Raw genomic sequence first — 24,044 nt, forward strand, 5'->3', positions numbered from 1 at the left:
CATTTTACAAAACAGTGAATTCCATTATACTGAATATTGAAACAATTTATTTCTACAAAGAAGCTAAAATAAAGATGGCACCCTTTGTAGGTTGGTCAAGTTGTTAAATACGTCTTCATGCTTTGAGAAAGTCTAGAGAAATTTGGGCTTTTACTACTTGTTTATTTTTGTGGATGTTGTTATTGTCGTTCGTGATCAGTTAAACAGTTCAATGCATGGTGGTTGTGATTGCAATAGCTGTTAGCCTGTTAATGCATGTGAATAAACCCATTGTAGGATAGTTAATTAATTACTGTTGTAGTGCAAGTATTCAGTAGATAAAACTAACATACTAGTTCAGATAGCAGTGTAAATTATATCTTCTGTATTTAAGTCTCATGTTAATATATTCATTCATGTGTTTTTTTTATCTGCCTGGTTGAAAACTAAATGTTACGGTCTTCATTTAAGAAGACAAAATAAATGTATTCTGTAAGTAGCATTTCAGTAGTGATGGGCATTTAAGTTTTGAACTTAGGCTATAATTAAAGAAGATTAGGGCCTCCTTGGCTAAATTTGAATATTACACAAGAACAGAATGATTATAAGAATGAAAATGCATACGTTAGGAAATTCAGTCCGTCACGTTATAAGCACGCTGACTGGCTGTGGGGTTGTGAAATAAGGAATGTGTTCTTTTGTTACTCTTATTTGACAATGAATGTCATTGATCCTGCATGGACATCAGTCAGGCTTTCAGACATAAAGCACCTTGGTGAAAAGGTGGAAAAGCATAAACTGAGCGAGAAATACATAAAAGCTGGTATTGAACATTGTACAGTTTCAGTTTCCCGGGTACTGTTAATGAGCCTCTTCCACTTCTTCCTATCCATATACAACTTGTCATGGAGAACATCATCCACTGTCCATCCTCTGGTAACTAGATCAACATTGATCATGTCCATCCATCGGGTTTTAGGTCTTCCTGCAGGTCTTTTTCCCTCCATCTGTCTGTCCAAATTTATTCTGGCTGTTCTTGTAGGCTCCACCCTCATCACATGCCTGTACCATTGTAGTCTGGATCTGCTGATTCAGTCTAATAGGGATGTCTTTATTCCGGCTTCTTTCCTCACCTCTTCATTTCTTAACTTGTCCATCTTTGTCTTCTGGATGGTGGATCTAACGAGGGAAGTACCCCAGCTCGAACGGCTAAAACCGACTGGAAGTGTGCTTAACATATGAAGATATGTCTGTTCTACTACACATCGAGGGCATTTGTCTGTAAAACGCCGCATTAGTGTACAATCAATGTTTGGAAGTTACGGCGTACAAAGATTTTAGAAACACAATTCACAGCAGAAACTACCGTGCAGCAGGCACTTCGGACCATTATAGTTACAAGAAACAGGTGTGGTGCAGTATCATCTGGCAAAAGGTTGAACATGTGCTTGCAAAAAGAACTCTTAACACATGCAGTACCGTGTTGACGTAGTCATCTTTCCCACAATAGAAGATACTGTGTTGTCCTTTATTCGACGTCGAAGTGTGAATGTGGAGTTTCAGTGAAGTGATTAAAAGACAGCGGAATGGAACAGTATGCACACTTAACGAGGGCAACATGTAGACATACTACATTATTTACTATGTTCCCGCATTGCAATAGTCCAAACTCAAATGCCACGGTGATCACATTATCGAACGAAACAACAGGAACATCCACATCATTACCTGCTCCTTGCCATGTGTATGTTAACATAGGTCTGTATCTCGGTGCAGATAGTTGGTTGTAGATGACGGAGTGAAGACGGATGATGAAGTATCGATCATGTAACGTGGCCTGCATGGTATCCATGGTGTCTCCTGAGGCTATCCGCAGCAGATAAGGGCGGTGGGGTTCCCTCTCTGGCTGTCCCTCAGCTATGTCCAGCCTGGCAATGGTCAATGCCCCCCCCCCCGTGTCTATCGTGACTCGGCACGGCCTGTCTCCGAGCCACCCGTCGGTGATCAAGCTGTCGCCGCTCCGCTCGATGACCACATTTAGCATGAAACGATGGGATGGTAGTGACGGTGCCGACGAGCCCCTCTCCTTGTCGGCCCTTACTCGTTTCCCTGATCAGGGGCCGCCACCATCCGGCAGTTCCTCCGCAGGTGGCCACGCTCGCCGCAATTCCAACAGGTGATCTCATTGGTGCGTCGGCGTCTCAAGAGCAGCGTGCGTCATTCTCCCATAACGGCGTGGGTCTCCGGCGCGTCCTCGCTTCTCACGACTCGTATTCTTGGTGACGGTGCCACTGTTCCCCTCACTGCCTCCACCCTCAGGGCTAACATCAGGGCCTCTCTGAGGTCATGCTCCCCGCTGAGCATCAGTTTTTGACGGATCTCAGCGTTGCGGAGCCCATCAATGAATGCATAAGCTGCCTCCCGCTGAATGTGGTCCAGTGGCAGCCCATCCAGAGCCTTGTGGGCTAGCTGCTCCACCCTCCCATGCGAATTCTTGCAGCGTCTCATTAGTGCGTTGGGTCCTTTTCCTCAGCTGGACTCGGTAGGCGGCTGCCAGCTGGTGGTCACCATACCGGCTATCGAGCGCTCTAACGATCTCGTCGTAAGTAGCACCTGCTGAAGGCTGTGTAGTACTTCTGCTGCTGGTCCTTGCAGTGCGGAGATTAGGTACACGGCCCTTTCCTCCGATGTCCCACTGTTGTGCCCGCACACGGTCTCAAATTGGGCCCGGAAGGTCCGCCAAGATGTTGTCCCGTCGAAGCGCGGGGGTTTTACTTTCCCGGCGCTGGAGCCGCTGTTGCTGCGGGTGGCCCTAGCACGAGTCTCCATGGCTGTCACTCTCGTACGCAGGGCAGTTACTTCTTCCTTCAGGTCTCGAACCCCTGACTCCACAACCTGCGGTATTTCTTTGATCTGTTTTTCAACCAGTTCCTGTACGTCCTGCATAATGTCACTCTTTAATTTTCTTTTGAGAGAGCGCATTTCATGTTCTAATCTACCTTGTCCACCCTTAAGTTCACATTTAATTCCAGTTTTAGTTCGTTCTTGATTTCGTCCTGTTTGGATGAGAGTTCGGTGAACTTACTGAGGAAAGCCTGAAACTGTTCACTATCCATTTTATGATTCACTAGAAATTCCTAGTTAGGAAATTACTGCTACCAGTCGATCCCTATTCTGACACCAGTTGTAACGAGTTGGCGGGGAAGTAGGATCAATCAACACTAGACTGGTAGCTTCAATACTAAGATTTATTAGCTACGCACTAAACTACACAAGACTACACACAACTTTTGCTCATAACACACACTTATGCAGTTTGCGCGCACTCTCTCCCTTCGTTTCTCACTTGTTCTCGCACTACACAGTTTTACACTCGCACACAAGGTCCTACGTCGCACGGCTACACGTTCTCTCCTTCGCTGATAGTCCGCACTGTAGCACACTAGTCCGATAATCACGGCAGTTCACATACTTCACTACACTGGCAGTCGCTCACAACTGAACCACACCAACTTCTAACTCAGTCTAACTCTCACTAACTCCAGGCAGGTCGTTCCTCTCTTATATACCTGCGCTGGCTCTTCTAGAATCGTCTGGATGCTGGATGGGTCCAGGAACATCACGAGATGATACACTCCAGATTAATCGTGGAGTCATTTCCATACTCCTCCGCTACGGGACCGTGAGCAGAAGCGAGTGGGGCTGGCTTAGCACTTAAGCGCTGCTAGTGATTGGCGCAGTTGAAGCGTAAGGGGTGGGTCTATACGGTGCCGGGCCAAGCCCACTGCCAGTTGACATGGCGGACGCTATGACCATTACAATATCTATATGTCCGTCCATTGTTTCCCTGTACGTAATTGCGTCCTTGAGCTTTGCTCCTATTCTAACTAAAACCTGTTCCTCTCCTATCTTCTGATTTATTGTTTGGACTCCAACCTCCTCTCTATGGTTGTCCATTTTCGTCTGTTCTCACCTCACGTGACATAGTCTGCGTCCCCGAGCTTTGCTGTTCACCTCCTTTTCTTATCTTGGTTGATGGGCTACTTTTCTCGGTCAAGTCCATCGTATGGATTGCCTCTGCATGTCTTATTCTAGGGTGCACTTGGTTCGACGTCAGATCCAGCTGTCTTAGCATCATTTCAGCATCTGCAGCAGTTTTGACGTTCGCTGCAATGAGTGTTCTTTGTACTTCCAGTGGTAGTTGCCTTGAAATAGCAGCTATCATCTCTGTCCCTGACAGTGGCATATCTAAATCTCTGAATTTTATAACCTGCGATCAAAGTACTGAGGAAGTCTTGTTGGAATCATTGCTGGATATTTTCTAGAGTAAAGTTCCATTCGCAGTCCTTGCTGTACCGAAGCGTCCCAAAATTGTCATAAGAAAGCTGTCTTAAATTCTTCATAGTTGCTAAACATATAGCATCCATTTGCCAGCAGAATCTGATAAAAACTTTTCTACTGTACGAAGCCTCCTTTCCAGTCGTACTCTAGAGTCAACTGTCGTCCATCTCTCTAAGGAAAGCTCGTGGCGTTTGATCGTCCATACAACTTAATTTCCGTGGTTTGTCTTCTGCTGTGCTAAGAATACTATATATAGGTAACCCACTTGGTGTGTTTGGCGTTAATGATCTCTCGTTCGGTCTAGGAAGAAGTAATAAATCACTCATCTTTGCCAATTCACTGGCCTGACTATGTTCTCTGTCAATGCTAGGCTGTTGTATTGAGCACTTTAATTTATCCATCTCCTTGTTAGTTTTTAAATCCAATAACTCCATTTTGTCTTTTAAGTATTGCATTTCCTTTTCAACAGAGATCAACTTATTTGTACTTTTCTGGCTTGACTCGGCCTAGGCTTCGATGCTTGCTCCTACCTCTTACGCATTAATTCTAGCTGTCTCACGGTCTGTCAAAATCATTTTCTTTATTTCCTCTCCCTTATCTGCAATCTCCTGCCTTAGTTTTTCCTCCTTCCTTTTCATTTCTGCTTTGGTTTCCCATTGATTTCCCTTCAGTTTTGCTTCCAGCTTTCCCTCGGTCTGTTATTGCACTTCAGCAATTTGGGTACTAATCTCTTCCGTTATATTCACAAATCTTGCCTCTGTGGTTTCTCCTAATTGATCGATTGCGCTTCTGTTTTTGCAGATCTCCGTTTGAGCCTCATCTAATCCAGTCATGACCTCTTCCAATCTCTTGTCACTTTGTAACGCTCCATCCGTCACTTTGCCGGTTAATTCCTCAACAGTTCTTTTAATACTTTCCACCTGTTCTTCTGTCCTATTTTCTATGGTATACATCCTCTTCTCTAATCATTCCATGCCCTCTCTACAACATTCCTGAACGGTCTCAATTTTCGCCTCAAGCTTCTCATTCCCTTCTGCGATCTGTTTAGATTGTTCGTCCATTCTATCCATAATTTCCTTCATTCGCTCCTGCTCGCATACAGTAAATTCACATGTTCTTTAATTCCCGTTTTTCATCTTCTATGGCTGCCAAGTCTATCCTATCTGTAATATCCTTCATTCACTCCTGCTTGCGTATCTCTGCTTCTTGCTCTCATTTTCTCAGCTTCTTGCTCCCGTTTCTCAGCCCTTTCTGCCTCCAAGTATATACGTGCCAGAAGATTTGTTAACGTAACTGCCATTTTAATAATTCAAGATATGACTACGCAGCCTGCTCACGTCACAAATGGTTTTAAATGTAGTCTCAAGTTTCCAAGTTTCTCATTAATTTAAAATTTCAGTTTCTGCCATCTACTTTAATCGAACAATACAATCAGTATGGCTCTATAATTCACCATGCAGAAACTGCCTAACGAACGCCATCAATGCCTTTATTAAATCGCGATAAAATAGTAAACCAGATATATATACAAATAATTTTGAAAAATTTTACTCTTGTAGCCCTAAATATCTAATCAAAATATGGGTTTTCCTAATTTTGGGCTCAAATCTAAGTATTAGACAACAACGCACAACCATATTTGCATTATATCTCCAATTCAAGGCTAATATATTCTGATACGGTGGTTTATACAGGGTGAAGCGTAATTTGCGCACTCAGGCGTCGCAGCGCGACTCCTCACATGCCAGCAATAAAAAAATGTCTCTTACAAAATTTCGTCTTGCGAGTATATCCGGCAGAAAAACGACGTTGAAGAGTAACAATCTGGCAACACTGTAACCACATGTATGGTAACTACCTCTGTCAACAGGAGTTAGTCGTACTGTACAGTTGGTGCAGTGGATAGAGTTTTGGATTACCATGCAGGAGGTCGAGTGGTCGATCCTGGATTCAGGCGTATGTTTTTTCTTTCGTAAATGTAGTACAGGTGGTATGGTATCTGGCATCTTAATCGTCAACAGCGATTGCAGTGGGTCCTCTAGAAGCCATTTGCACTTACATACTACGATCCTAGAAATGGACGAACAATTGTTTTCATTGGTCAGCTTTGAAAGGCACCCTTTCCACGTCGTGAGGGTGAATTTATTCGCACCACTTCATCTACTAGATGTGAAACCTGTTTGTTTCAGCTGTCTATTTCTTATTAGTCTAACCAGGTATTTGTTGTTTAAGCGTTACAAAATGTTGTAAATGTAGGATACATGTCACCTCAGAAACGGTGTCTTACTGTATTACAGTAGGTAATGTCAGATTAGCAAATAAAAAATGCGCCTCAACCCAGGATCGAACCATCGACCTCCTGCATGCCAACCAAAAACTCTACCCACTGCACCCACTGTACAGCACGACGAGAACGTGCTGACAGCGGTAGTTACCCTACATATGGTTACAGTGTTGGCAGATTGCTACTCTTCAACGTCTGTTTTCTACCGGATATACTCGCAAGACGAAATTTTGTAAGAGACATTTTTTTATTGCTGGCATGTGAGGAGTCGTGCTGCGATGCCCGTGTGCGCGAATTACGCTTCACCCTGTATACCTTCAACCTACGATAATAATGCCACTTACAAGAAAGAATAATGCCACTATCGATACAAATGTACATCCGAGATTGAGGTTTATCTCGTGTCCCTAGCTTACTCTAATCAACAAATATTCTACGTCACTGGCCATCCAAATTTGTTATGCAGAACAAATTTGTGGCTATGTCTTCAGTCGATTGATATCTTATGGATATAATATTGTCTATTTTGCCTCATGTGAGAAACGTGATCTCATATATTTAGGATTTTCTAACTTCCCCTAAATATACAATTTCCTTTTAAATCTCGCCCTCTCATATTCGCATGTCAACACAAGTAATGCCAAATACAGGACTGTAGACTCAATTGTCTAGCACATTAGGCTGCCAGTTTACATGACTCTGTCTGGGTATCGAATAAAATTCTCAGACTTTATCATCTAGGTAGTGCGCCAGTTCGAAATTATCTCCTACTTTGATCAGTGAATGTAGAGACTGGGTACCAAAGTGGTTATCCCCAAATTTCAAACCAACATTTCCTATCAAAGCCTATATGATACAATTTCTACCTGTTACAAAGCCAAAGGAAAAGTGCTTCCAACATGGTTGCAGAACCTGCCAAAACAATAGCAGTCCGCTACAGGCGACAAATAATGGTCCCACTATGGGTATAAACATTGCCCAACAACAATAGCAGGCCCCACATGCGGGTGACATAAATTATGTACCGTTTCCATTCTCAAATTTTGCCAGATTCAGCGGTAAGTGCGCGTGGTTACTGTTCGTAACAAAACAAAACAAAACAAAACAAAAACTAACCTCACAAAATAAGTAAATACCAAAGGTATATGGACAGGATAATGGATACATAACTACATGAATAAGAAACAAAAAAGTAGGTGCTAAAATGGATTTATTAAATTAAACACATCAGTGTTATCCACACTACATGTTAAACCAACTTCAAGATAAACTCGAACAAAGCCAAAATGTCATCATAAAAAAAAAAGTGTGCAGTGAACATAAGAAACTCAATTTACATTATGCAAATAATTACAACAACGTGGGTTATGACCTGAAATAAACATATTACATTGGAGTGACTTGGGAATTTGCTAAATTTTGATATTGGATCGCGATAAACTAATTTCTCTATGTCTTTATCCCCATTGGAATGCGATCGTTGAATTGTCTATAAATACCTGCGGTAGTAAATTAATCACACTAGTATTAGATCCATTATTATTTACATATGCACAACATTTATATCTATCACAAATCATCAAACAAGGTTAGTCCAGGGCTATGCTTAACTTATATTTTACCAATATAAATGGTCCGTTATTGGACATTATAAATTTTCCAGCTAACTCGTTCCTAGTTGCCAGCGTTTCACCCCCGTGTGGTAAGCTGGGCTCATCAGTTGGTACTTAGCACACCCACCAAGACGCATGGCTAGTGCATACCGTGGAGGCCACTGCGTAGGCTACTTGGAGCCACCGGCAGTGCCAATGCAATGTGAGAGACTTTATCTCATTACCAAAAATTGATGCCTGCTTGGCCATCAGATGATATAGATGTTGATTCCCATAGGGAACCTGTGAACATAGTGACTAAAAATACTGGTTGAAACTGGTACCAATTTTAATTAAATAAGAATGTAAACTTACATTTCTTATTTTAATAGTATTGAAAGGTGTGAACACACATGCATTGCTCTCTAACACATCTAACTTGAGACTTTTAGAAGCACAGTGCTGACCTACTCTTCGGGAACTTGCTCTGTAGTACATTTGTGTATTCGATCGACACCTTCTTCATAATTTTTTGATCTATCGGTGGGCAGTGCTATTCCCTAAAATTATACAGTGTCTCATAAACTGCAGTTGAACTCTTCAATTATTTGCTCAGTACTATATTTGGATATGTATTTTATTGTGGACTTCTTTCCGTACAGTACTCTCTAACACTTATGTCTTACTAACGTTGATGTTTGACACGCAGTATCTTTAAAATTGTACAGTGCCTTATAAACTGCAGCTAATAAATACTTGTGGTATAGTGCTTCATAAATGCATCTGACAATATCGTCTAAACTTCATATTTTTACCTGTGCATCTTTCAACGCACAGTACTCCCTAAAGATTTTAGTGCTTCACTATCAGTAACCTACAGAATCCTTTATGCTTTGCAATTTATTTATCTGTGCATTGTTTTACACCTGTTTGTGATCGGCTGATGATGACAAAAAGTAATGATCGAAACCGGTACCAATTTTAATTAAATAGGAATATAAACTTACATTTCTTATTTTAATAGTACTGAAAGGTTGAACCATTTTATACTTTTTTTAACTTTTTTTTTTGCTAGGGGCTTTACGTCGCACCGACACAGATAGGTCTTATGGCGACGATGGGATAGGAAAGGCCTAGGAGTTGGAAGGAAGCGGCTGTGGCCTTAATTAAGGTACAGCCCCAGCATTTGCCTGGTGTGAAAATGGGAAACCACGGAAAACCATCTTCAGGGCTGCCGATAGTGGGATTCGATCCGCGTGCCTCTACGCGCATGGCCAACTCGCCCGTTTTTAACTTATTAGTGCTCTTGCTATCATAGGAAATTGCTCCCCAGACCAGAACTCCTGGTGTAGGTCCAGTGTGTTGATGCTGCAGACAGGTGGAATGCAAGCGCTCACCTGGCCTCCTCCTAACCAACACACGGCCATCACTGGCACCAAGGCAGAACCAGCTTTCATCGGAAAACATAATGGATCTCCACTCCATCCTTCAATGACTTCTTGCTTGACACCACTAAAGTCGCAGGGTGTCTGGCTCGGAGCTGTCCTTCAAGTAACTGATTTTGAACAGTTCGTTGTGTCACTGTTGTGCCAACTGCTGCTCGAATTGGTGCTGCAGACATACGCCGAATACTGTGTTCTCCCTCTTGGTGGGGCCACGGGGACGTCCGGAGCTCAGTCTTCTTGCGAGTGTACCTTCCCGTGACCATTGCTGCCAGCACACATGAACAGTGGAGACGTTCATGCCAAGTCGTTCTGCAGTAGCATGGAAAGAAAATCCACCTTCACGTAGCCCTATTATACGGCCTTGTTCAACCGCAGTGAGTTGTTGATACTAGCCTCTTTGTCATTGTAAAGGCATTTTTGACCCACTCACAGTCACTCCGTCCAATCTCAAAGGTAATTAATGCTTTTGCACAGGACAGCCCCTATTTAAAGCAAATCTGATATGCAATATCATGGGGCCACTATGAGCTCCACGCTAATGCGATTTGTGGGAAGTTTGAATCAACATCATCTTTTAGATGTATAAACATGCATACCAACTTTCATTAATCTAGCACAACCCCTTCTTGTTGTTTGGATATTTTTTTTCTGCCATTGTAGTTCCACATTTCAGTACAAAATTGTGATAAACGAACTAAGTACCATTTTTAAATGTGGCCGCTGCAACACTTTGGTCATCATTCAGAGCATGCGCGCTCAGTACGTACATCTGTAGGCTAGCCAAAAATGCCATTACAGAAGCATTTGCCCGTATTTATGTTTGTTTGTGCATATTGAAAATACCTCTGACAATTAACGGTCCTGCCAAGAGTGAAGTACAAGCTGTGATTTGTTTTCTAAATGCAGATGATGTAAAAACTGTTGAAATTCACTGGAAGATTAGTGAATGGTATGGAGAACACACTAAGAGCAAATGAATGGTAAGAAAACGGGTTTACCGGGCAAATTGGCCGTGTAGTTAGAGGCGCGCAGCTGTGAGCTCGCATCCGGGAGAGAGTGGGTTCGAACCCCACTGTCGGCAGCCCTGAAGATGGTTTTCCATGGTTTCCTATTTTCACACCAGGCAAATGCTGGGGCTGTACCTTAATTAAGGCCACGGCCACTTCCTTCCCACTCCTAGGCTCTTCCTATCCCATTGTCACCATAAGACCTATCTGTGTCAGTGCGACGTAAAGCAAATAGCAAGCAAAGTGACTACCACTTGTCTCTGCACTTGAAAAAGCATTTAGGAGGTTAGTGACACGACGATGATGAGGCGGCAGATTTCTATGATGATGGAATTCAGAAGCTGGTTTCACGATATGACAAGGACAGTATCTTAATATGGTTGGAACTTATGTTGAATAGTAGTTTAAGGTACTAGCTTACATGCAAAAAAAAGAATTGTTTAAAAAATTGCATTTTTTTCTATATCAAAACAGTACTTACTTAAAAAACTTGCCTCTTACCTTAAATCACCAAGGCTAACACGTCATATTAAAATGTAGGACATGTTTCATCCCTCTTATGGGACATCTTCAGCTTTATAAACTTCATTGAAAAAAATAGACATAGGCCTATATGAATTTAAAAATAGAACTGTGTTGCGTTAAAATTGAAGTTGGAAATTTCTGTCAAAAACTATCCATTGTCATGTGTGCTATTTAATCTACTTAATTGAAGTAACATTAATCATTTATGTTTAAGTATAGGAATAGAACAAATTTATTATTTATTTATTGTGAAGTAATTCTGTGAGAGAAAATTGAAAAGTAGAAAATGGATTTTTAGGAAAGTACATTAATATTGTACCTTGTGTATCAGGGTTTATTAAAATTGGAATAGAGATTTATTTTTCCAACTTTTCTGCAAGCTTGAGAATTCTCCAATCCAGCAGCCCACAGACACTGATTCACTGTTTTCTATACCTCCTCCGTCAACTTGTGAACATAAATGACACTGTAAAAAATAAAGTCACAAGACACACGTAACATAATGAGAATGCACTAAAAGCTTAAATGTTCTACTGATATCTTCAGAACCAAGGTTACCTTTAGCAACTGTTATTATTATACAAACTTGTAAGATATAGGTGGTAAACGAGTCATACTGACGGTGGCCAAAGTAGCAGGGAACACCTCTCATAAAATGAACGCTGGTGTTCTAGAAGAATATTAATGTAGCTATGGATCGAATGAACCAAGTCCTGAAGAACTTGACATTGGTAATTGTAAAATGAAAAGAGGAGTCCATAAAGAAATCTAGAATGAAACGGGAACTGCAAAGAAAAATGTACCAAATTAAATGATGTGAACATGTCCTACATTTCAATATTACTTGTTATCCTTGGAGATTTAATGTATATCATGATTTGTATTGAAAGGTAGAACTAATACATCTTTTAAATGGTGCTCCATTTCTTTGCACATGCTTTTTCCACTTTTCTGCAAGCTTGAGAATCCTCCAATCTAGCAGCCCACAGACACTGATTCACTGTTTTCTATATCTCCTCCATCGACTTGTAGTGTTGACCTTGGTTATCTTTAAAAATAAATGTAAAGATTTAAAGAGTGTGCTTTCTCAGGATTGTAGGCAGGGTGCTGCAGAACTACCCATCCCATTTTCCCTATTTCCTCTGTGGTCATCTGACCAGAGTGTTGAAGGATGAGATTCTTGTTCCTGCACACTGAGTTTGTGAAGTGTTTGGACATAACAGTGATCATTTATGGTTTTTCCAGGTTCAAAAAATTAAATCAGAATGCACCCCTCTGCATCCCAGTAGACACTGAACATAACTTTCCTTGCAGAATGCACTGTCTTAACTTTCTTCTTCATTGACAAATTCTGAGGATGCCATTCCATGCTCTGCCATTTTGTTTATGGTTCACAATAATGTAACCAGTGATCGAGCAAGTGGCTGCGTGGTTTGGGTCATGCAGCTATCAACTCGTATTCGGAAGATAGTGGGTTTGAACCCCACTGTCGGCAGCCTTGAGGATGGTTTTACATGGTTTCCCATTTTGACACCAGGCTGTACCCTGCGTCCTTTTCACTCCTAGCCCTTTCCTATCCTATCATTGCCATCATAAGACCCATCTGTGTTGGTGTGACATAAAGCAGGTTAAAAAAAAAAAAGAAGTAACCAGCTTTTATCACCTGTCACAAAACGCGTTAAAAATCATATTCATTTCAGTATCTCTAAATAAGTTTAGAATGATTGTTTGTCTGAAATTTCTGTCAATAAACATGGGACTGAGCAACTTACACATTGGAAGCCTAAGCTATCAGCCATTTCCTGTGTTGACTCTGTCCTACTGGAAGTTTTGCTGCAGTTTTATCTACAATGAAATGTCTATCCCCTTGAACGGTGTTTTCAACTTCTTCCATGTTTTGTTCAGTGGAGTCAGTTCAAGGGTGACTGCTACAATGCTTATTTTATATGTTTTGTTTTTACATCTTTGAACTATTTCCCTCATCTCGTGTGCCCATGCACACAGCAGTCTGTAGTGAATTTCAGTGGCAAAAATGTTTTCCTTAACAAGGACTATAATGACAGCATGTTACCGATATGAAGCATCACTCTCAGGCATATTGTTACAATTACCTGTGCTGATGAGTTCAGAACACCTGAATGCATTGTGTAAAATCTGTTGATCGTGATTATGCATTTGGTTTTACTATATTGATGAATTCTGATATTTAGAAAGTTGTTGCTTATTAATATCTGTCCGATCTTTATATTTCTGCCATTAGTGCTTTAACTTTAGTGTTACATTTCAGTAATACCGGTACCATTATTTTCTGTGTTATTGTTAGGTGTCCACTTCCCTAGTATGAGCAGCTTAACGAGTCAGCGATTGACAGAGAAAGAAAGAGCATCTTTTTTCAGTGTGCTCACGTCAGGTTCTGCTGTTGGTACGATTGTCACAGGTGTACTTGGATCGTACTTATTAGACCATTTTGGATGGCCTACTGTATTCCTCATGATAGGTATGAATTTTAACCAAATTTTATAATTTCTTCTTTGGAATCTTTGGTTTCTATTTGCTATTCATGTCCTGATATTTAACTTGTATATCATTGAGTAATTGACGATACTCTCAGAATCAATCATCATACATTTGAGTGTACAGTGAAACCTGCCTATATGATTACCTTCACTTAGGGGTCATCTCAGTAAATGGCCATTTTTCTCTGGAACTGATTAATTTTTCCCATAACACCTTCTTTAATATCCCCTCCTTTAAGTGGTGACCTGAGACTGCAGTTAGAGGCCAGGCACATTTTACAAACTGACTTGAATTAAACAGCTGATCATAACCATTCCAAATACTTCTGTTCATCTCTTGGAGAGACAGTAATAATATCAACCTACCTTCCTCACATCAACACAGTAATTTTAACTGAGTGGACTTTTCCTATTGGTGAAACTTACGACCTGATTTTTCTCCCCATGTACCATGATGCCACTGACTGTTGGGGCTTTATCTTAATTAAGGCCATGGTTGCTTTCCCATTCCTAGCCCTGTCCTACCCTGTCTTCACCATAAGACCTGTCTGTAATTAAACCCAGTCACTGAGCCAGAGGAATTACCGGGCGAGGTGGCGCGCGGTTAGCACCACGCAGCTGTGAGCTTGCATCCGGTAGATAGTGGGTTCGAACCTCACTGTTGGCAGCCCTGAAGCAACTAGCAAAAAAACTAAAACTACTACTACTACTACTACTACTGGAATTTTAACTGAGTGGACTTTTTCCTATTGGTGAAACTTACAATACTATGCCATTTTAGTTTGCTAGACAGAAGTTGGTTCTCAATCTCCTCATCATTCAGTGTTTGGACCTAACTCAGTTGTATTGGATTTAAAAAAAAACTAACTGTGAATTCAGGGTATCTTATCCGTTAGCTAGTATTAAAAGATGCAAAATGTATAAATAATTTTTTTTTTTTTTAAACCATCATGTAAGTGACTCGGTTTCATATTAGTATTTATTGTTGAAAAATAGCAAAATTTAGAACAGTGATTTTATATCACCTATTACAACTGATCTTGAGCAGACATTGATCCAGGTGGGACGCGAATCCTGCAATATTTGAACTCCAAGTTTCCATGGAGTTACAGTCACCAAGAAGTACTATGGACCATTCATCATGAAGCTCCAAACACCATTCACCATTCACCAGTTACCATACTAGAAGTTCCAATCCAATCCAATCCATGAAGTTCCAGTAAACCATATTAGAAGTTCCAATCCAGTCACCATGAGAAGTCGCGGTAGTGGCCTGGGTCCTAGTCCGATGGTGGTAGATCCATTCTCATTGATCAACCAAGTCTCTTTACCTTAAATTAGGACACCTAGCTACTAAGTGCAGTCTGTGGTGGAGGAATAACTGTGAATTTAAACAATTATTCATACAACTCCAATTTTACTTATCTCACTTGAATGAGTGCAATTTAACGAGGCCAAAGAACCATGATAGTTGTCCGCTTGAGCTGACCCTTGCAGAAAGCCAGACTAGTGGTGAAGAAAAGGAATGACCCATGAATGAACATGTCGTTAATATCCCAGGTGATGTACAAAATGTGGTGGGCCCACCATGAAGTAAAGCTTGCTTTGTTTCCCCTCTGCAGCCAGCTGATCACATGTTTTGGTAACATGTAACCGGGAGTAGGTCTGTGTGTTCAGACACAGCCTGATACTACTAGAATCAGGGAGATACTGGATTTGAATCCCACTGTCGGCAGCCCTGAAGATGGTTTTCCGTGGTTTCCCATTTTCACACCAGGCAAATGCTGGGGCTGTACCTTAATTGAGGCCACTGCTGCTTCCTTCCAACTCCTAGGCCTTTCCTATCCCATCGTCGTCATAAGACCTATCTGTGTCGGTGTGACGTAAAGCCAGTAGCAAAAAAAAAAAAAACTACTAGAGCCTTACAGACCGTGAGAGCGATGCCCACTCACTCCAATTAATCTAGTATAAATATTTGTGTATTTTCCTTTCGGGAATGGTTTACTTGTGTTCATCGTTATTTTATGTCCAGTATATTGTGTTATTTTGTCATGTTGTCGTGTTGTTAGAGGGAGTTACAGCCTGTTGGCTATAATTGGATTATGACGTTTCACACCTCTGCCTTGTGCCCACAGTTTGGATACCATGATTAGTATCAATGTTCTTCTGTGGAAGGTAAATTTAGGGCAGTCCCAAACAAAGTGTTCTTTATTGTAGGTTTATATCCGACTAATTCAGAAGTAGTGTAATTAGGCCAATGCAGTGAAACTTCAGTAGTGCTTTCCTCATTAACACGTCTTCCCGCTTAGCATATTAAATCTATATGAAAATACCTCGCTTATCTTGTCACAAATTTTCACTATTATCACTTAGTACGATCACATTTTTCCTAGCCCTGAAATTGTTATTTGTCATCCCTTGTGGAAGGAATGTGATTTCCAACTCAGGTAAGAGCCGTCGCCCCAGTTGCATGATAACGGGAAAAGGCCTTGATTTCTTGAACTTCACAGGATAAATTGCACCTTTGGGGAGCAAGCCATTAGCCTCAGAAATTCTCAGTTGTGCTTGCCGGTTAGCAGTGAAACTACAGAATAACAAAATGAGCTTGTTTGTGCTTGTATTTTTCAGTCCATTCAGAAGTTTGAAATGTATTTTGTGTTTAGTTGTACAGTGAATGGTAGTGAACATTTGTCGCGCGATAGCCTCCATCTGGAACATAATCGTGTGAAGTTGACCAGCATAGTGCATATTTGTCTTGTGATAGCCAAATTATGGATACCGGAAAAGTCGTGAAATTTCTTACTAATGAAGACAAAATTAAAGTCTGTCAGCAAGTAGACTGGCATCGACATCTTCAAGGGTGCAGAATTGGAGTGAATGTTGAAATTCGCACCTTCCAGTTTCGACTTGAACACTCAAATTGGTCTTGATTGGTCAAAGTTTCATTTGATTCAAAATGGTGGCCAAAATCATTCTGAAGAAATATTATAACAAGTTCTTATGTGATTCCAATTACACTTGTCTCACTTGACTCAGTCCACAAGCGTATTTACACTGTCATTCAAAAATAACTTCAACTTGGCATGATTTTCAGCATGTCTTCTATGGATATAAATTTGTTACACATGTGAAGCTTCCTATCTAAGTTTATGATATTACACAGTTCAAATAAATATGCAAGTTCCCAAAGGTTTTGTTACGGGCACAAGGGCAGTAGAGGGAAAGAAGCGGTAGGGCATAGGCAACTCAATAAATGACCACGCAAAGAACTTTAAAGTTTGAATGTACTTCCTAAGTAATATTTTGTTCTTTTCTTTTTGTTTCTTTTCTCAAAAGTAACAATAACAATTAGTAACAGTAATAAAGATTCACTCAGTCAATAAATCACTGATCTGCAATTAGGGCAGTTGCCCAGTTGGCAGATTCCCTATCTGCTGTTTACCTAGTCTTTTCTTAAATAATTGCAAATAATTTCAAAATTTATTGTACATCATCATCATCATCATCATCATCATCATCATCATCATCATCAATGTTCCACTCCAATTGCCCAGGTGTGGTTAACAAGTCTCCTCCACTCCTTTCTGTCCTTCCTCTTTTCCTGCTCCATTACTTTTGTGGAGAATCTCTATGATGTGTAAAGTTGTTGTAGAATATTTTATTTGTAAATCTGTTTATTTGTAAATCTTTTTAAGGAATACTTACTGTGTGATGTGGAGTGTTGTGGTAGAATATTTTATTCATATTCCATTTAGCTACCTAACCTGTATGCTGTAAAATATTTGTATAGTTTTTTATTTTTATTCATTTTGTCCACTTAAGTAACTACTAGGTTGTAAATTATTGATCTGTAATAGCTTGAACAGTCCAGAAAGGTTGTTACGCAGACTTTTAGAACAGGGTGTGTTGGCCCCTGTCGGTTGTGGATTCTAGAAATATGCCCTTACTAATTCTGGAAAATGGAAAGTTCGCGATCAGTGTCTGTCTATGTTCTGGAATATTGTATAAACATCGCGACTGGATAAAGAGTTGTGATTGGTGAATCTGGGTGGCGTTAGGCAAACTCCTGCATTCTGATTGGTCATTCGGTAATCGGACCAAGGCCAGTCTTCCCTTTTTAAGTGAGTGAGGCAGGATTTTGTGGTCTTTCGTTCTATCATCAGTCCAGCTATTTTGACACTCATCAGCGTAACCTCGCTCCCGGGATGGGCTACCTTGGGGTAAGCACTCTTGATTTCAGTTCCACCTTAAATTATATTTAATGTTCACTTGCATTTTCATATAGGAGTTTGCCCTACTCCCCCCCCCCCCTCAGACTCGTCACTCAATTACTTCAGATGCCTTAGCTTTTCAGCTGGGCTTGCCTGTTTGCTTTCGAGGCATTCCCCTTTCCTTGTTTGCTAAACATGTAATTTGTAGACTAATGTATTTCCCTCGGGGTTTGCCTCTAGTACCTCCGTGTCGCTTGATGCACGCTAGTTTTTCCGCTGCCCCGCATCAGAATTGTTTTTGGTGTGGGAGCAAGTTGAACTGGTCTCTGCACCAAGTTTAGATATTTCTGATTCCCCCCCTCTTTCAATTATTTTTCTCAGACGTTTTAGAAAGCACGATTACTTTCATACTAGATTGTATTTGTATCTTGTTTGCCTTCTTACCTTCAGAATGGTATTGTAGAACTTAGATTATGCTAAGATATTTTGGTTAACTTCTTGGCCTAATAGCAGTGCTCTTGTCAAACAACATCTAATCTTGTATTTGTAAATTATGTGACTGGATTGTTTGGATAGATGAATTTTGTTCGAAACTTACCTCGAAATGTTCATTTTGAAAATAATATTTCGAAAACAAGAGATCACCGTTGATTTTCTGGAAACCCGCAACCTTCACATCTCTATGGCCTTTGGTAGTTTTCCCAGCCCCCGTTCCGCGTTCCTTGTTTATACTCGTCAAGTTGCCCAACTTGATATTTTGTTTGTGTGTATTCTGCACAGTTCATCTGATGTGTATTGCGTGTCCAGGGTTTAAAGTACCATGTATTTGATTTATTTTCCTCTCTTTTAACTGTGTATCGTGTAACAGCTGTAACCCGGTTACAACTTCCACCACATCCAGTCCAGCTTCTCTAATGTCCTTCCAAATCTGATCTATCCTCCTTCTTCTCGGTCTTCCAACTGGTCTCTTTCCCTTAACTTCTCTTTCCAATTCCTTTCTTGCTACCCATTCTTTTCCCATTCTTTTTACATGTCCGAACCATCTCAGTCTTGCTCCCGTGGTAAATTGTTCCAATCCTAAACTTCTCTTCCTATTGTAATTTCTCCTGTCCTTGCTGGGCCTAGCTTAGTGGAAACACTGTGTGGTGCGTCCGAAAAATTGATTGAAAAAAGTCTAACTAAAATTATCATAAAATACTGGAACAGGTTCTAGAATACTTTTTTGTGAATGATTACTCAGTGAGATAAAGAGGGTAAAAACAGTTTATCAAAGCAAAAACATGAATTTCAAATTCAAAACAATGGAAACTACTTTATTCCCCATTGAAAATCACAGAAATAAAGCATGGCAAGTCTCCCGAATGCTGGCGATCAATGTGGAGAGTGCTTTTCTGTCTTCACGGTAGAGTTCTTCAGTGCTTTTTATGCCTGTCCAGTCTTTAATATTCTTAAGGCATGTGGTTCTCCTCCTGCCTACTCCTCGGCATCCTTCAAATTTGCCTTTCAAAATTAGATGTAAAACTCTGTATTTTTCACCACGCAAAACATGACCTCGGTATGCAGTTTTTATGCATTTTGATGGTGATTACCAGTTCTTTTTGGCAGTTTGCTCTCTGTAATACTTGTTCATTAGTGGCATGGTCAATCCACAAGACTCGGAGCATTCTTCTGTGAAGCCAAAATTCTAAAGCTTCTAGGCTTTTAATGGTGGCCTCTTTTAATGTCCAAGTTTCAACCCCATAAAGGAGAGTAGACCAAACATAACATTTTGCCATACGCTGTCAAAGTTTTAAATTTAATGCACCATCACACAATAATGTCTTCATTTTCCTGAATTGTCCAAAAGACATAATTTTAACTACTCTGAAACGCACTTGATAAATAAATCCTAACAGCCCTTGTTTCCCAGTTCTAATTAACACTGAAATAAGACTGGGGTACAGCATGCTTTCAGTCCCAAATATATTTACAAACAAAGTGAAAAACAGGCATGAAGAAATGGCAAAGAAAACAGCAGAAACCAAATTATGGAAGAATATTGATGCTAAATGAGATCAGTATAAAATAAAATCAAGAAGAGAAGCTGTAGTCTTCTCCAGACAACACTGGCCATGACTGGCTTGCAGTTCATCTGAAACGAATCAGCATCCTGAGATTCAAAAAATGCACACTTTGCCATGATCCTGGAAGCAAAATGGGGTAAGGAACACCTGTTACATTGCAAGTAACTTGATGTGACAGCCAGAACTTCAGGAAATCTCACTCAACTATACTGGAACGCAAAAAAGCTGGTGGATTGGAATCTGGTCTAGCCATGAGATACTACAACAACAACAACAACATGAAAGCAAAAAAACTACCACTCTGGTTTGCATCCCAATTACTATTTACATTTAACAAATGGCCCTAATATGAATCACATCACCACATTTTATGCATATAAGCAGTTCAGCTTATCTTTATCTCCATCTGCCATCTGTACCATCTTAGTAGCTGCTACATATTTGCACTCTAGCACATGACAGTGATGCTGTCAGCTGGTCTTGAAGTCATCCGGTTGATTCTTATTGGGTCTATGATGTGTCGTCTTCTTTCTCATACCTTTGATAGCTGCCTGGAACCTTGTAACACTGGTTAGCTTGTATCTGACGTACACGTTCGCAGCCTAGATTAGGATACATTTTACGATATCCACTATCGTGACATTAGTCTGGTCAACCAATAGCAACCTAATTATGGGATATCTCCTGGTTACATTTCAGTCCTTCTCAGCAGTATCTCCAATCTTGTATCACTGAATATTATAAAACATTGTCTATCCCGTTCTCGCGGAAGATACACACAGTTACAATTTAAAAACTTCATCATATAGATTCATATTGATACAGTTTGAATTAAGAAATAGTGTTAGGTTTAATGGTTCACCCAATCAATACACTTCACTTTACAAGTGAGAACTACAATAGAAGTCCGCTATAGCGAGTACTGCATATAACAAGAACCCCGTTATACCAACAATATTTTGCTGTCCCTTCAAAATTCCTATATTAAACTGTGTATTATCTTTTGGTTACAGCGAGAGCCCTATCATTGATGCATCCGTTATAATGAGCGGTTAAGCGCACATGATTTTTTCCGTCATCGATATTTATGTACCACAGCGATTATGTTGCATGCAATCGATTAACTTCGGTGTCGTTTCCTCGCTATGTCCACTAGCAATTTCTCTCGTCGACATTCAGAGGCGATGTTGAAGTCTGTGATACACCTCAAGATATGGCAGAGTACATCACTGATTACAGAGGACAGTTCATCGACCGCTGTTTCGTAAAGAAAATTCAAAATGAAAGAGAACATGTTTTCGTAATAAATGCGTAAATAACGTGTCTGATAACAGTTCTTAACTCGTTAAAAATAAAGGCTGACTAAACGATCGCTTAATTTTAACGCTAAACACTGCAATTAAGTAAAAATGGGATACACCTCAAGATATGGCAGAGTGCATTATTGATTTTACAGGTTAGTTTATATTTTCTCACGTCTGGTTAAATTACAGAAAGGTTATTATCATGTAAATTTATAGCGAGAAGGTTATCATTTCTCTAGTGGCGCTTGAAGTATGTTTCATCATGTGTATAGTATGGTTAAGTTAGGATAGGTGACGTTGTTTGTATAAAGAACTGAAACGTTTGCCACAAAATGCGATCGATCATCTTCAGTACGGTATAGTTTTCTCACTACGTGCATTTGCAAGCGCTCTCATCATCATTCGAAGGCAATGTTGGAGTCGATTAGTAATACCCAACAACTACTATTCTCTAAAGAAAATTAAAAATGAAAGAGAATAACAAGTTGTCGTAATAAATGTGTATATAACGTGGCCGATAGCGGTTGTTAACTCGTTAAAAATAACGGCTGAAGTAAACAATCTCTTAATTTTAATGTTATACTAGGAGTTTCCCGCTGGCTCCGCCCGCAATGTGCAAAGTATGGTGTTGTTCGTTACCCTCCTCACGGATGTATTTGCAAAGTTCCGACTTAATGAAATAAAGCACATAGTCTGCTGCGGTAATAGAATGTAATATTATGTCAACAAAACACTTGAAAATACATCATACAAAGAAATTGAATTAAACGTTCCTTGGAACAACACTACGCGTTGAATTGTTGAAAAGTCCTTGAAAGATCTTCGTCATGGAGACAAATGTACTCATAACTTTTCTCAGAATCTACCAATTTAAGTAGTTATTACCTCAAATGAAAGTGCTTGATCCACTGAGTGTTTTTAGACCAAAATGAACTGCGTACCTCAATTAGAACGAAAGATTTAATTGCTTCAATGAGAAAAAAATGTTGAAGAAATAGGACGTCAAATTGAATGTGCACTCATAACTTTCCTCAGCATCAACTAATTTGAATAGTTAAGAGCTGAAATGAAAGATCTTGATCCACTGAGTGTTCTTAGGTCAAAACGAACTCTGTACCTCAATTAGAGCCAAAGATATAATTGCTTCAAAGAGACAAAAAATTGAAGAAATCAGATAATTTGAGGAAGGCGAAAGTTAAGTAATTTATAGTGCATGATGACAAATCTGTGCATGAATACCTTTCAGTTAAAAAAAAAAAATTAAGGAAATCGTCCGGATAGAATGGCTGTACTGACTGACTTTAGTTGTCATCAATTTTTTTAATATATAGATATTGAAGTTAAGTAAGAATGTGATACACCTCAAGATATGGCAGAGTACATCACTGATTTCAGAGGATAGTTCATATTTTCTCGCGTCTAGTTAAATTTCGGAAAGGCTATTCACATGTAAACTTTTAGCGAGGATAACTCATTTCTCTACATGCATTTCAAATATGTTTTCATGACACATATATGGTTAGGTTGAAAACTCTGAAGTGATACCGTATTTCTCCGAATCCAAGAAGACGTTTTCTTCCTCGGAATCTCATGCGAAAAATCAAGGGTCATCTTGAATTCTCAGCCTAACAGTAATGAATACCATTGGCAACTCTCATGGCAACCACACTGCTTTTTTTCACCCGTGCATGCACACACAAAATTCATTGACAATAAACGACCGCCTCTTTATTATACATCGCAAGCCGTGACAACTGGTTGTACAGTGCCTGTGTGTAACGTCATTGGATCTTGGGAAATAGTGAAGAGAGAATGACATTCTATTAGCCTCTACAAAAACGTTTCTCAAATCTGGATAATGGCATCAAAACATGCGAGCCTTTGAATTCATCGATAGGCCACGGCTACTCAGTGGCAGAGTTATAACGCGTCTACTGTACCTGAATCTTAGTAAAATTAAGTTTTATAGAGAACAAGAATATTTGGCGTCAGCGTGAAGACAAAGATACAAAAAATGCATTCAGTGGTCTGCAATAAGGACGCTTTAAATAAGTCGAAAAGGAAATTGTGAGGTATGTGCACGAAAAATACAAGGGCAAAAAGGCCATACCGTGGTGCAGTAAACTCATTCGTTGACCTGCAACGTCCGCGATTAGTACCATGCTATTGTAAGCAGCTTTCTTATGTGTGTCTGGGTCACAGAAGTTTGTTGGATGATATTGATGGTGTGGGTGGGTTTCCTATACATATTAAAAGATAAAATATTGTTGCAGTTGCGCATAATGGTTAAGTCCAGGTAATTGAGGGCTTTGTTTTTTCTGACTCAATGGTGGGTCAATGGAGTTGAGAGAATCGAGTACTGTATTGCTGTCAGTAACACATTAGTCTAAAATAACAAACGTGTCATCTACAAAGCGTGTCCAGTGTTGAATGCCATTAATCATACCAATATGTGAGAATGTTCTAAAAGATCGATGTAAATATCCGCAAGGATCCCTGAAGCTGGTGACACCATGGTAAGACTTATCTGTTGGTAAATGGCATTATTGGAAGTGAAGAAATTGTTATTCAATGTAAACATCAGAATCCAAATAAATTCATCTATTTCGCCTATACTTAAATTGCTGAATTTGGAAAGATTGTTCTTGATCAATTGTATGGTGGTGTTAACGGGCACATTAGCATACATGTTAGTAATATAAAATGAATGAAGTGTGTGGTGTTTGGATAAATTAAGGTGTTTAACTTCATTGCAAAATTCTATGGATAGGGTGATT

The 24,044-nt window shown here is 40.0% G+C and overlaps 1 protein-coding gene across 4 annotated transcripts in view; it reads left to right on the top strand.

The window, feature by feature from the left end:
* The window catches only part of MFS18 (major facilitator superfamily transporter 18), a 206,705-nt gene that overhangs the window by 79,562 nt on the left and 103,099 nt on the right, over positions 1-24,044 (top strand). For 3 of the 4 annotated variants that reach the window (XM_067145678.2, XM_067145679.2, XM_067145677.2), the window contains one exon: positions 13,497-13,670. The exons of the other annotated variant lie outside the window; for it this stretch is intronic. In XM_067145678.2, the coding sequence (XP_067001779.2) occupies positions 13,497-13,670 (174 nt within the window). The remainder of the gene's footprint in view (positions 1-13,496; positions 13,671-24,044) is intronic. 4 annotated transcript variants of the gene reach the window in all.

This window comes from Anabrus simplex, chromosome 4, assembly GCF_040414725.1.
Source record: "Anabrus simplex isolate iqAnaSimp1 chromosome 4, ASM4041472v1, whole genome shotgun sequence".
Taxonomy (NCBI): domain Eukaryota; kingdom Metazoa; phylum Arthropoda; class Insecta; order Orthoptera; family Tettigoniidae; genus Anabrus; species Anabrus simplex.